Genomic DNA, 15,237 nt, shown 5'->3' on the forward strand with positions numbered 1-15,237 from the left:
ATCTGAGGAATCGACACCCGGCAGTGACCACCTACTGGGATTTACCTTTGTATCACTTAAGTTAAATTTTATCTACACTGAACAATTCATGGCGGCCAACTTTCTACACACCAAAGTCTTCCAGGTAATTGCTGCAGTAACCACTGTAATTCACAGAGTACTCTATCTCCCACTGGGCGCCATTAGACAGAGCCCACACCAGGACATTTAGCCCAGCGGGTACGGCTCCGCAAAGAAGAGATGCTTTAAATCACATCTATTTTCTTCTCTACTGAACACCGCTTGGGTTATTTTCACTAAGCTGAACTTTACCATTGCTCCGGCAACCACTGAGAAAATGTGATACCCTGACCGCTATACCATGGCACGGGGAAGAGAATCTGTGTAGACATCAATGCACAAATATCTACATTCACGTATATATTTCTCCCTAACTACATTTATATACTCTACGTAACAAACTTGACAAGCCAAGTCAAGAATTCCTATAAAGTAGCAACGTTACCCCCGATTGTATGAAGTCCATATAATACAGAATAGCACTTGTTCTTCAGCTACCCTGCTCACCCACACATGACTGAAAACGGTTTGTGGCCACAAGGGGTTAAATGGTTGTTTCCATCTAAGGTGGTGATCGCATACTGCGCTTTATGATAGGTGGCGGTTCATCTTCCATTTTGAGAATGTGGAGGCTTCAGAGATGATTTACTGCTGCCCACCTTCCAGGTTTGGGTGGTCATGAGCAAGGCGATATAGCACTAAACCACGTGCGCTGTGCAGCAAAAATCAGTGAAGAGGACACAGCGATCCACCATTCAAACTCAGGATCAGCACAGGTCCCATCAGTCAGACCTTCAATGGCCATAAAGTGATGGCATAGACCAGTCACATGCCATCAGTTTATCAAATGGAAATAACACATTAAAGTGTTGTCAACCATTAAACACCATCTACGGTAAGTCCTTGACAATTACTACAAAACTACTTCTAGACTATGAAGACTTAGAACAAGGAAGCCTCCTTTGGTTGTGAACCAAAATACAGGTCATTTGGAGCATTTCTTTAAATATTTTAATGGTGAACTATTTGCATAGACACAGAGCTGTAGAGCTGTGGTTCACCTGATTAAAACGCTTTTGTTGCTCCAAGACCCTATTCCAAAGTTATGATACTTTTTGTTAATATGCAACTTAGGCCTTTGGTGCCACGAGGGTGTCACCATTGCTCTTGTGGCACACAAGCCCAGCTCCTTTCTGTGGTCAGCTCCTCCCTTATTTAACTGCCTGGTCCTATAGATTAAAGTAGATACAGAAAGGAGCGGAGCCTGGGTGCAACAAGAGCAATGGTAATGCCCTCATTGCACCAAAGGCCTAATTTGCACCAAATGCCTAATTTGCATATTAATAAAAAGTATCCTAACTTGGGAACGAAGCCTCATATAAACAAAAGAAAAACAGTGTTTTAATGAGGTGAACTACAGGAATGAGTCTATACAGTTATAGATAGGGTGGTCGCTGGTGGAATGTGGGAGCTCAGAGGACGTTTCCACAGCTGCTAGCTAGAGAGAAGGTGGCTGACACCAAACTGGAGCTAAGCAGTTGTCCGTTTCCAAGGGCAACCAGCAGAAGTTTAGAAACAGCCATGTACTGTATAACATAACAGGAAAACCCAGTATGACCATAGTTATTCAACCTTGTGTACATTTCAAGGGGTTGTCGCATCTCGCAGTTTTCACAGCAAGATGGGACTAGGAGCCAGCCCCAGGTAGCCGGGCTTATGGAAACAGCCAAGTGGGCCTGTGTTCAATGGGAGCTAAACACAAACAGCAAAGCAGAGCATGCACGGTGCTTTCGTAACTAGGAATTACGGAAGCAACGTAGTTTGTTCTGCTACATGGTTTGTGTGTACTACAATGGGAGCTAAGAATAGAGCAGGGCACCGGGCCTGCTCGGTTGTTTCCATAAGCCCAGCCACCTAGGGCAGGCACTTAGTCCCATCTCGCCACTGTAATGGTGAGATGGGACAACCTCTTGAAATCACGACAATTTGTTAAAAGAAGAACTACGCTTGAAGGTTCAAGGATTGCCATAATATCTGATGAATAGAAATTGGACCAATCTCATTATTGGCTAGATTTCTACTCCAGTTACGGGACCATGTCCAAGATGGTCCTTACACTGATCTCAAGTCTACTGCTCTGCTCTTCTGCCTTCCTGGTCCAAACAGTTTCTGAGTGCCTCACCACCTTAGTGATTTGCATGAGTTGTAAGTAAGCAGTGCTGGGATCCTTCCCAGATCTGAGTGCATTCACCCTTTACAGGGGATCCATAGCCAGAACAGAGGGACTGCCTACTGACCAACCATGGAATTCATTAAGGTTGGGATATGCTCTGAAACTCTCCAGACTGGAAGACAGAAGAGCAAAGCGATGGCCACGGTACTCTTCCAGCAGAGGAGCAGAGTACCATGCACAATAGCTGGACAATAACGCCGGGCCCCACCAGATCCCTACTCACTACAACGGGATCAATCGAGCTTCCAGCACGAATGCTGGCTTTCTTGCTGGAAACCTGATGGATCCCATTATAGTGATCTGACGGGCCCTGGCCATGTGTCCCAGATATGACAATTCCGGTACTCTGATCCTCTGCTGGAACAGGAGTAGTGGAATGCTAAAATGTAGATATGAAAGTAGCCTAAGAAACACAGAAAATCTAATAAATAACACTTATTTTGGGACATTTAGGTGGACGCTAGCTCCACTTACATTGTTCTTCTGCCCGCAGTAACAAGCAGCCATGCATTTCCCCACCATACCAGAGCCTCCCTTAAAAATCACAAAGCACAAGTTTACCAAGAGATTTGGAGTGAACTGAAACGCCTGTTTATACAAGGAATTTAGACCGCTAGAAGAAAACCTGCGTTAATGAGTCAATATGGACACCTTTCTTGCTAACACGGTATAGATAACCCAGGTATGCTCTTTATGTAGCCTATAAGGTAAAGCAAACCATGATAATGCTGTGCAGTCTGCAGGTAACATACAGATGTAGCAGAGTTAACACACATTTAACTAGATGCATTAACTAAACTAGTTAAGCTACACCTTCAATTGCTTTTGTTACAGGATATCACGATGAATTAAGAAATTTGATATACCGTATTTGGTCTATTTTCCCAGTAGACCTGACGTGCACTTCTGTACTTATGGGTCCCTGACAATCTAGGGGGAAACGCGTCAGCCCTGATGAGGTCTAGACAGCGATGAATATATGCTGTTCTGTAGACTTGTGGACCTAATTTATCTGATGATGTCTAGATAGCTGTGAACCCTACTGCAGTGCAGACATTTGTGGACCTTATGATGGACTATGTATATACTTTTTCCCTACAATGCCTTACAAACATTATGTACCGTTATACCAGTGACTGACTAAAATACAGTACGTATATATCACTATATGTCACGACAGGACTGGTGGGACATTTGTGACAAGTTTCTCGGACCCAATTTTGGTGACCCCAGTGGAATCAGGGTAATAGAGGGAAATTTAAGAAGACCGTGGAATCAACCTCGTCAGGGCGGCAGTTCTGCTCTCAGGCAGGGCAAGAGTAGGGACATTGTAGGGTTTTTTTCCTGGGGTAAGTTTTCATTTTTAGGAATACTATTTAAGGTTACTTTTTATGGCGTAATTTTTTTCTTTCTGATGTGACGCTAGTATACATTGATGGCCTATCCTCAGGATAGGTCATCAATATCTGATCTGCAGGGGTCCGACACCTGGCACATCCACCAATCAACTTTTTGTAGAGGGGGTGGCACTCCAAGGGAGCGTTGCTTCCTCTTCATTATACTGCGAGTCATCTCGTACGTGCAGAGTAATTGCAGGTACTCGCTCTGTTCACTTGTACTTGTAATTACACTATGGCACCGCAGTGTAATGAAGAGGAAGCAGTGCTCGCCGCCACCTTTTCATACAGCCGATCAGAAATTGATGACCTATTCTAAGATAAGGTCATCAATGTATATTGCTGCGCAACCCCTTTAAATGCGTTGTGCAATGTCAGGAAAGGTCATCAATATCAGACTGGCAGTAGTCTGACACCCTCATCACCAGCTGGTTGCAAAGGCTGCCGCGCTTGTGCAGGTGCCGCATCTTCTTCCATGTTAACCTGAGTGCCATCTAGATTGTAGCGGGAGTGCAGTGTAATTACAGCTTCTCCCGTTCACGTGGACGATAGAGGGAGCTGTAATTACACTGCACTCCCGCTACAATCTAGATGGCATGCAGGTTAACATGGAAGAAGAAGCGGCACCTGCACAAGCGCTGCAGCCTCTGCAACCCGCTGATCGGCAGGAGTGATGAGGGTGTCGGACTACCGCCAGTCTGATATTGATGACCTATCATGATCCTGACACTGTCTGCATGAGACCTTAGAGAAATGTGTCCTATCGGATGGATCATTTATTTGACCTGCAAGTATGATTTGGTCTACGATACTGTGTCCGCTCTGCTGTGAGGACCAGTCTATGGACGTCCAGCACAGAATACAGCATCTTCGCCAGATCATATCTGGTCGTCAACTTATAAGAACATATTCAATTAAAATAACAGGAGAACAGAAAGCAAGCATGCGGCACAAGCAATATTAGACAGGAAACACACTGGATCACTGCAAATAAGGATTTCCTATAGGCCTTAAACCTTTTAAGAGACATTTCAAACAAGACAAAGGACTACTAGCGATTGTGCTGTAGGATCACAGTCCTTAAAGGGATAGTCCCATATTATCGTTTTATGGCATATCCCTGGGATATAATTATTGAGGTTCAGTCACCACAGAGACGTCCGTTATTGTAAACGTCTGAGCGATAAGACCCTGTCTGATGACAGTTCCCCCCATCCCCCATGCTCAACTGATCAAAATGTGCTTTCTGTGACACACAGTGCGCTCAGAAAGCCTTCAGACCCCTTCACTTTTTTCACATTTTGTTAGGTTGTGGCCTATAATGAGAAAGTGAAAACAGAATTTTTGAATTTTTTTCTAATTTATTAAAAAAGAAAAAGCAAAAATTTTGCATGGACATACGTATTCAGACCCTTTGTTATGAGGCGCCTCCCATTACTCTTGACCATCTTTGAGATGTTTCTACACCTTGACTGGAGTCACACCTGTGGTAAATTGAATAAAATGGGAAAAATCTGGAAAGACACAGCCCTATCTTTATAAGGTCTCACAGCTGACAATGCTCGTCAGAGAAAAAAAAAAACAAGCCATAAGGAGGAAAGAACTGCCTGTAGAGCTCAGAGACAGGATTTTGTGTAAGCACAGATCTGCAGAAGGGTACAAACAATTTCTACTGAACAGAAAGTCCCCAAGAGCATTGTGGCCTCCGTAATTCTTAAATGGGAGATGTTTGAAACAACCAGGACTCTTCCTAGAGCTGGTTGTCCCACCAAACTAAGTAATTAGGGGGGGGGGGGGGTTGATAGCTTGGTAAGAGAGGTGACCAAGAACCCAATGGTTACTCTGGCTGAGATTTAAAGATCCTGTGTGTAGATGGGAAAAACTTTCAGAAGGTCAACCATCACAGTAGCACTCCACTAATCTGGGCTTTATGGCAGCGTGGTAATAAAGAAGTCTCGGTAAAAAAGACACATGAAAGTTTGCAAAAAAGCATCTAAAGAACTCTCAGACTGTTTGAAACAAGATTCTCTGGTCTGATGAAACCAAGATTGAACTTTTTGTCTTCAAATATAAGCATCGTGTTTTGAGGAAACCAGACACTGCTCAATACCACCCTTAAAGTGAGGCATAGTGGAGGCAGCATCATGCTGATGGGGTGTTTTTTTAGTGGCTGGGACAGGGAGACTGGTCAGAGTTGAGGGAAAGCTGAAGGGAGCAAAGTGGAGAGATACTCCTAATAAAAACCTGATCTAGAATGCTCTGGACCACAGACCAAAGGTTCACCTTCCAACAAGACAATGACCCTAAACACACACCCAAGACAACACAGGAGAGGCTTAGGAACAACTCTGTGAAAGTTCATGAGTGGCCCAGCCAGAGCCTTGACCTCAAACCAATCGAACATCTGTGGAGGGACCCTAAAATAACTGTCCACCAATGGCACCCATTCAACCTGACGGAGCTTGAGAGGATCTGCAGAAAAGAATGGCAGAAAATCCCCAAATCCAGATTTACTCATTTCTAATTCCTTTCAAATCCTGCAGGCAGATCTGCTTGAAATGCTTGTCCAAAAAACTGTGAATCTAGCTTTACTTTTCATTGGATCCAACCTCCGCTCCTTTTGGCGCCCAACCCTTCTCTCATTCCTTTCCCTTTGCTTGGCCCTGTCAACCATGGCACCCGGGGATCTTGGGTGCAACAAGAACAATGGTGCCGCCCTCATTGCACCAAAGGCCTAATGTGTATATTAAGAGAAAGTATCATAACTTGGGAATGGAGCCTCACATCAACAAAAGAAAAACAGTGTTCCCTTTAGGCAGCAGAAATGATCTGGTAATGTAACTCAGAGCTATCCCCCCGCCCCCCCCTTAAATTAGTTTTTTTTTTTGGCCACAAACTGTCCATAGTGTAGAACACCATGATACATGGTTATCACTGCACACTGGTACTAGTCTAGTTATAGACTTCACACAGTTGTTTTTGTGAAGCGAGACCAGTATTAAAGGTGGGAAGGAAATTAAGGGTACGTCCACACACGGTAGAAATGCTGAGGAATTTCACGCAATGCATTTCTATGCTGGAAATCCACAGCATGTTACAGTAGAAGCAAAGAGGATGAGATTTTTTATAGCATTTCACCCGCACTCTGAATCCACAGCCCTTAGGGCAGATTTCACACTTTGCAATGTAGAGCATGAAATCTGTGGCAAAAGCGGCGATATTTCTGCAACGCTAAAAGAGGTCGTCTCGTGACAGGCCTTGTCTACTTGCTCTGTTGGGCGCATTCACACGGCCGTGTCCGTTTTGCAGACCTCAAACCGCGGATCTGTAAAACACGGACACTGGCTGTGTGCATCCCACATGGCAGAGTGGACCCACTGACTTTGATGGGTACGCGATCCACATATTGCAGCCAAAGATGGAACATGTCCTATCTGCGGGGTGGCCACATGGACCTGGAAGCCCTCAGACGTTAGGGACATATGGACACCATAGAAGAGTGCCACTGCTGCTCCCCAGGGGTTAGATACGGTGGACCACATCGATCAACTGATCCCAGCGCCAGATTCTGTTTATGAACGAATGGTGTCGTGAAACTATCCCTTTAAGGGGGGGGGGGGGGGGATTGCTATAACAGCAAATCAGAATAATTTCTATTGCTTCTACTAATTTCAATAATTATAAGTATAGGATTTACAAGAAAGCTTGGCTTTGAGGACACGTGAAGCACTTGCAGTATCTTCCCTTTGTGAATGTCAAGCCCATGGCTGCTCCTCCCCGATTCTGCTTATCACTAATGTTTCTGCCTCACGTTCCTCTCCCCTTACACCTCAGCATCTCGCTGCAATAATGAAGAATGACGGTGCAATCTCCAGCCAGAGAGGACTGGAAGACAACAGCCTTCAGATCGCAGATTACTGTGACAATGGCCGGGCGAGGACGGCTCCGATTGCAGTTTTATACACTCAGATGGGCGACACTCAAACACTAGAAATCTCAATCAACAAAAAAAATGCTATAGATCATCAAACACATACAGGCACACGAAACAACACCAATATATCATGACCAAAAATAACCGCCTGAATTCACAATGTCTCACGTGGCTGTCACGACCTAAAACCACATAAATTAACGTAGAGGTGATAGAAAGGGTATGCAAAATGACATACTAAATATCTGCAGTGGAAAAGGGGTTGTACCAATAAGACATCTTAGGACTCATCCACAAGACAAGTGTCAGGTAAGCGGGGGTCGGACCGTTGGGGCACAGCTGGTCACTAGAACAGAGGGTCCTGCTCCCTGTCGGAATGGAGAAACAGAAAGTGAGGAACTCCTGAGAAGGCGCTATTTTGATGTACTGTACAGGCTTCATGTAATACTGGATAGTTCTTTATCTGGGCAACGCGTTTCAGGGCCGTACTGGTCTCTTCTTCAGAGAATGACAACTCTATTGGAATGGAAGCATGCATGTCTGCCGTTCAGTTCAACTCTATGGTTGTGGTGGACATGGCTGAGAACAAGCACTTGGCTAACACCGGCAACCCGATAGAACTGAATGGTGCAGGCGCACAGCAACCCGCAAGAGTGACCGCCTCTTAAGTCAAACATGGAGCATGGGCCCCGTGTTTGCGATTAGCAGGGGCCCCAGTGTTCATACCACCGCCAGGGGAAAAGGGGATAAGTTGTGTTAAAAAAACAACAACCAATAGTCACCAGAATCTGTATACATATAACCTAACTGGGACATACATAACTGTGACCCAGGAACAAGGTTCACCTCTGACCCTGACCTGCGTTTCATTGTCAGTTTATTCAAGGGGGAACCCGTTGGCATTTTTTTTTTTTTTATCACAGCATGCTCCAGATGTGCAACTTTTTCAGGTTCTTTCCCATAGAATTCTCTATAGGAAGAAAAAAAAAATTAAAAAGATACACAAGTAAAACCTGTGACAAAAAAAAAAAAAAAAAACACCACCCCAAAAATGTCCTCGTTAAAAAACATGAATAAATACAAGCCAAAAAAAATCCAAATAATACTCTTTAGGGCCTAAAGGGGTCCATGAAAACTTTTACCAACCACTGACTATGGTACAAAATAACAGAACAAGTAATACCTTACCAATGTCCAAGTAAACACAGACCAGCGGGGGCCAGGGAAGCATTGGCACGGGGGCAGCAGGGGATTGGTATAATTAGTTTTATTCTTTTATACCATCCTCAACTGCTTGGAACCCTTTAACCAGTGCCCAGAGAGGAAGGTATTTCATCTGAACCGGTCTTGTGAATGGCAGCGGTTTCACATTGATCACGTCCAAGGTAATCCAGTTTGGACAACCCAAGTAAGCGGGTTGTGTGACACGGCTGCTTACTTTCTGTGCAAGCAACATGAGGTTACTACATGGTAGTGGGCTGCTTAGTAACACAGGCAGTAGTGACACTAGATGTCCGCTCTCCACCAGTGTCACCCACCAGTCCACAGAACATCAGGCCCGGCTTCTAGACCGGAGAAGCTGGTGACTGGTACCCAACACCGGATTGTGAGCTGCAGAATACTTCTCGATGTCAGGGAGCCAGTGGTACCCACATGTTGTCCCCCTGTCGGACGCCAAACACCAGAACTTTCCTACTAAACCTTCCGTGGTAACCACCTAGCCCTGAGAGGTGCAGGAGAGAGTTTTCATCTGAACAGACATTTCTCATGACTTATTGATGAGCACAGACAATGGACCGCTGCATTACTGAGAACATGATGTCTTCTGTAACCGGCCATCTGGAGAGCTGGGGAATCATTTCAAGACTTATTGATTGACCTTGGATAACCTGCCATTTGCTCAAAATAAGTCAAGATGACTTAGAGAAAGAAAGAAATTAGAACGTAGCCAAGCTCCTCATAGTCCTTCAAAGCTGGCCATGACATAATGGATGCCCAAAAACCTAACATGAGATCCAGCAGTGGGACCCCCACCGATCTAATAGTTATCCCCTATCCTGTGAATAGGAGAGAACTTCTCACAACTGGGATACCCCTTTAAGTTCCATAGTTAAAATCTAACTATCATTCTTTTTTTTATTTTTGTAATGTGTAGGGGCAGTGATACTGACCATTTTTGTAATATACTTTAATTACTGAAATCATACATTTCTATTAGAAAATTTGCTCTAAAGTGGCCCATTTTGAGCCAATGCTCCCCCTGTCTTCTGTTTACAGAACACAATTAGTAAGTCTCCACAGTCATGTAAACAGAAGACAGGAGCGTTGCTAAGGCTAGTTTCACACTAGTGGCAAGGGACTCCGGCAGGCTGTTCCGGCGGGTGAACAGCCTGTCGGATCCGTGCTGCTGCTAGTGCACGTGTGCCCCGGACTACCGCTCAGGCCCTATTGATTATAATGGGGGCGGGGCAGAGTTCCGGCGGCAGCACATGCCAAGAGGCGGCCGGAATAAAAGTAAAAGGCTCAAAATGGGCCACTTTAGAGCTATTTTTCTAATAGAAATGTACGATTTCAGTAATTAAAGTATATTACAAAAATGGTCAGTATCACTGCCCCGATACATTACAAAAATAAAAAAAATAATGACAGTTACACTTTAAGTTTCAGTTATGTAAAGTTACCCCCTATCAAAAGGATCTGACAGGAAATCCAGTGTATGAGGAATACTGATGACACACGGAGGTAAAAGAAAAAACATGGACCCTTCACAGATGTGAGTGCAGTCTCTATCTATCCCACATCACGCTCACAGCAGGCCAGGAAGCTGAGGTATGAGGAGCTGTTTGCTGGGTTACTCACATTGCAATGTTGCAACATGGAGGAAACACTGCCGTTTTTTCTGACAACGAGGCTACATTCACATGACCGTATGTATTTTGCGGTCCGCAAATTGCGGATCCGCAAAAAAAAAAAAAAAACAGATGACGTTCCGTATGGCATCCGTTTTTTGGGCGGATCCACTGTAACAATGCCTATCCTTGTCCGCAAAACAAACAAGAATAGGACATACTCTATTTTTTTTGCAGAGCTACAGAACGGACATACAGATGAGGATAGTACACTGTGTGCTGTCTACATTTTTTGCAGACCCATTGAAATGAACGGGTCTGCATCCGATCCGCAAAAAATACTGAACGGACACTGAAACAAAATACGTTTGTGTGAATGTAGCATGATTCGGAGGTTTCAAGGAGTCCAAGATAGATCTCTGACATGCGAGTATGACATTGGGAGCGTGCCCGGTGGTGAAATGGTCACAGCATACCCATAGGGTGCACCATCCATGTTTGATGGTTGGAGAACTGATCGCTGGGTCTGCCCAGCCGCAGGAATGTTCCGTTTCCTCCATGGTAAAGACTGGAGCAGCGAGAACGTAAGAAATTGTGATTGTGCCGTTTTCATATCTCACATACTTACAGCGTTATTAGAATACCCAGTGTTTGGGCAGGACAAGCGCCGATCAATGAAAAACGCATAGATTGCCGCTCGTCTGTATTGGTCTGTTACACAGGGCGATAATAAACGTGAACGGGGGGAGGAATGACCACTGCCACAATGGTTCTTCCCCCTTTATTGCGGCTGATTATCGGCAGCATGCCCCCGACTACACAGAGAGATGCCCCCGATAATCATGCACCTTTCGATCTGAAGAAAGATGGAAATCAGCGGACAAACGAGTGTGGTTCTGGTATTTTTGACGGTGAAGTCTACAGAGATATTAATATTGTCAAATATATCAGTATCTCAATAATACCGAGATCGCTCAGGTTTTACGGACAGGGGGGTTTGGACAGAATACCTGTCAGGGCTCTGTTATGACACTAGTGTGAACAGAACCTAAAATACAAAGGGGGAAATGTATCATCCCCTCTGCGCCAGAAACAAGCCAAAAAGGCGCGAACTGTGGAGCACAATTTTTCACAGTAAGTCCGTTGCACGTACTACGATCAGTGCAAGACAACCGACACAGGCCTACGGCCAGATCCCACACAGGCCTACGGCCAGATCCAACACAGGCCTACGGCCAGATCCCACACAGGCCTACGGCCAGATCCCACACAGGCCTACGGCCAGATCCCACACAGGCCTACGGCCAGATCCCACACAGGCCTACGGCCAGATCCCACACAGGCCTACGGCCAGATCCCACACAGGCCTACGGCCAGATCCCACACAGGCCTACGGCCAGATCCCTTGCTGGAGCAGATCTCCACTGTGGCTCACAGACCTGTGACACAATGAGGCACGTGCCTCAATTACTGGGGTGCAACTAACGCAAGCAGGGGTGGAAAACACCAATCTGGAGAAATGTGCCCCTGAGTGCCAGCACACAACTCATAGCACGCTCAATATGTACAGGATATAATATCACAAGTGTAAGGGTCCATTCACACGTCCGTTGTTTCTTTCCTGATCTGTTCCGTTTTTTGCTTAACAGATCTGGACCAGATCTGGACCCATTCATTTTCAATGGGTCCTGAAAAAAAATCTGACATTGAGCTGTCCGTTTTTTTTCAGGACCCATTGAAAATGAATGGGTCCAGATCTGGTCCAGATCTGTTCAGCAAAAAACGAAACAGATCAGGAAAGAAACAACGGACGTGTGAATAAGGCCTAACTGGCAGACACTGAAGAAACATCTGCTCAGACACCATGGAGAATGAGAAAATGGGTAGAAACTGATCACAGCCCATGGACCCCAATACTTCTGTGTGTACCACCCCTCCTCAGCATTACCTTTTCCATTATCCATGTCCTGTGATGTCATTACACCTCTGCATGACATCATTATGCTTTGTTTCCTATGCTGTGATGTCATACATGTTATGTGTTATTCCTGTGACATCGCCGAGCGCATTAGCCCTGCACAGTGACATCACCGCAGACATTAGCCCTGCACAGTGACATCACCGCAGACATTAGCCCTGCACAGTGACATCACCGCAGACATTAGCCCTGCACAGTGACATCACCGCAGACATTAGCCCTGCACAGTGACATCACCGCAGACATTAGCCCTGCACAGTGACATCACCGCAGACATTAGCCCTGCACAGTGACATCACCGCAGACATTAGCCCTGCACAGTGACATCACCGCATACATTAGCACTGCACAGGCACATCACCGCATACATTAGCCCTGCTCAGTGACATCACCGCATACATCAGCCCTGCTCAGTGACATCACCGCATACATCAGCCCTGCTCAGTGACATCACCGCATACATCAGCCCTGCTCAGTGACATCACCGCACACATTAGCCCTGCTCAGTGACATCACCGCACACATTAGCCCTGCACTGTGACATCACCACACACATTAGCCCTGCACAGTGACATCACCGCACACATTAGCACTGCACAGTGACATCACCGCACACATTAGCACTGCTCAGTGACATCACCGCATACATTAGCACTGCACAGTGACATCACCGCATACATTAGCACTGCACAGTGACATCACCGCATACATTAGCACTGCACAGTGACATCACCGCATACATTAGCACTGCTCAGTGACATCACCGCATACATTAGCCCTGCACAGTGACATCACCGCACACATTAGCCCTGCACAGTGACATCACCGCACACATTAGCCCTGCACAGTGACATCACCGCATACATTAGCACTGCACAGGCACATCACCGTGTGCATTATTCCTCTACTACATGGACTTGCTGCTCATGGGGGAGAGGGGCCCCACCATTTCTCATCTCCCAGCCTCCCCCAGGACCCCTCTCACTATACACCGATCTGTCACCTGCCAGCAGACCCCACACCAGTGACGGTCTCCGGTGGTCTGCCCCCCCATGTCACGGTCTGACCGGCCACCACTCACCCAGCACCGCTCGCAGGTGCTTCAGCCGGGTGGGGACGTCCTTCTTTGGGTCCAGAACTTTCTGTGTAGATTTCTTGAGGTCTCCATGACTTTTGCGGGAGAACATGCCGTCAGCAGCGGGGGATCAGACGCGGGCTCTGGTGCGGGCTGCTGCCGGGGTCACTGCTGCATGTCCCAGGCACTTGTTTTGTTCTGCAGGATGACTGGTGCTGCAGCAGTCCGTCCTCTGTGCTGCTGTGGCTGTGCGCCCTCCCTGCGCTGCTTCCCGGCTCTCTGCCCTCTCTTTCCTGTCTTCCTCCCTGGGGTGTGTAAACACGGAACTGACCAGCTCCAACGTCAGACCCGGGCTGGGAGGGGAGACGCCAGGTCCTAGTAGGATAAAGGACCTTCGATGATGTCATGGCCATGTGACCAGTCACGTGTGTGGGAGGAGTCAGGGGTCGTACTGTTGAAAGAACGGTTGCTTGTGGGGTTTGTCTGGGAGAGTGCTGCTGCTCTGCACCGCTACACACTCAGCTCTGCTGTGCACATCACCAGACCTCCATATGTCCCTGGAGGGACAGTCCCTCTGTTTCTCTTTAAATATCCCTCTTTTTGAGCAGAGGTATAGATCTGCATTATTACATTCACACTAATGTCCCCGAGAGTGTTTGCTTCCTATCTGTGTATTTCAGCCAATTTCGTATATTTTTCCATTATTTGATGCAGCTGGGATTTTAGAAATTTCTCTATTCAGATAATTTTTGCATCATTTCATAAGAGAAAACCATTAAAATGTATAGATCTATGTACAGGAAAATGGATCTTTCACACAATGAACCATAAATGTCCCTCTTTAATCGTCCAAAAGTTGGGAGACATTTTCCATTATCCATGTCCTGTGATGTCATTACACCTCTGCATGACATCATTATGCTTTGTTTCCTATGCTGTGATGTCATACATGTTGGGTGTTATTCCTGTGACATCACCGAGCGCATTATCCCTGCACTGTGACATCACCAAGCGCATTATCCCTGCACTGTGACATCACCAAGGGCATTAGCCCTGCACTGTGACATCACCACACGCATTAGCCCTGCACTGTGACATCACCGAGCGCATTAGCCCTGCACAGTGACATCACCACACGCATTAGCCCTGCACAGTGACATCACCACACGCATTAGCCCTGCACTGTGACATCACCACACGCATTAGCCCTGCACAGTGACATCACCACACGCATTAGCCCTGCACTGTGACATCACCGCAAGCATTAGCCCTGCACTGTGACATCACCACACACATTATCCCTGCACTGTGACATCACCACACACATTATCCCTGCACTGTGACATCACCACACGCATTAGCCCTGCACTGTGACATCACCGCAAGCATTAGCCCTGCACTGTGACATCACCGAGTGCATTAGCCCTGCACTGTGACATCACCGAGTGCATTAGCCCTGCACTGTGACATCACCGAGTGCATTAGCCTTGCACTGTGACATCACCACACGCATTAGCCCTGCACAGTGACATCACCGAGCGCAATGTATAGATCTATGCACAGGAAAATGAATCTTTCACACAATGAACCATAAGTGTCCCTCTTTAATCGTCCAAAAAGTTGGGAGGTAGGCATCACACACATAGCACTGCATGACAGACCTACACCGGCTACACACTCATCTCTACCGTGCACATCATACACACAGCAC

The 15,237-nt window shown here is 46.3% G+C and overlaps 1 protein-coding gene across 2 annotated transcripts in view; it reads right to left on the bottom strand.

Moving 5' to 3' along the window:
- The window catches only part of RALGAPA2 (Ral GTPase activating protein catalytic subunit alpha 2), a 344,341-nt gene extending 330,463 nt beyond the window's left edge, over positions 1-13,878 (bottom strand). For both annotated transcript variants that reach the window (XM_040429694.1, XM_040429695.1), the window contains exon 1: positions 13,533-13,878. In XM_040429694.1, coding sequence (XP_040285628.1) covers positions 13,533-13,638 — 106 coding nt within the window. In that variant the 5' untranslated portion in view covers positions 13,639-13,878. The remainder of the gene's footprint in view (positions 1-13,532) is intronic.
- Between the last annotated feature and the right edge of the window lie 1,359 nt (positions 13,879-15,237).

The sequence above is a fragment of the Bufo bufo genome, chromosome 4, assembly GCF_905171765.1.
Source record: "Bufo bufo chromosome 4, aBufBuf1.1, whole genome shotgun sequence".
In the NCBI taxonomy this organism is placed as follows: Eukaryota; Metazoa; Chordata; class Amphibia; order Anura; family Bufonidae; genus Bufo; species Bufo bufo.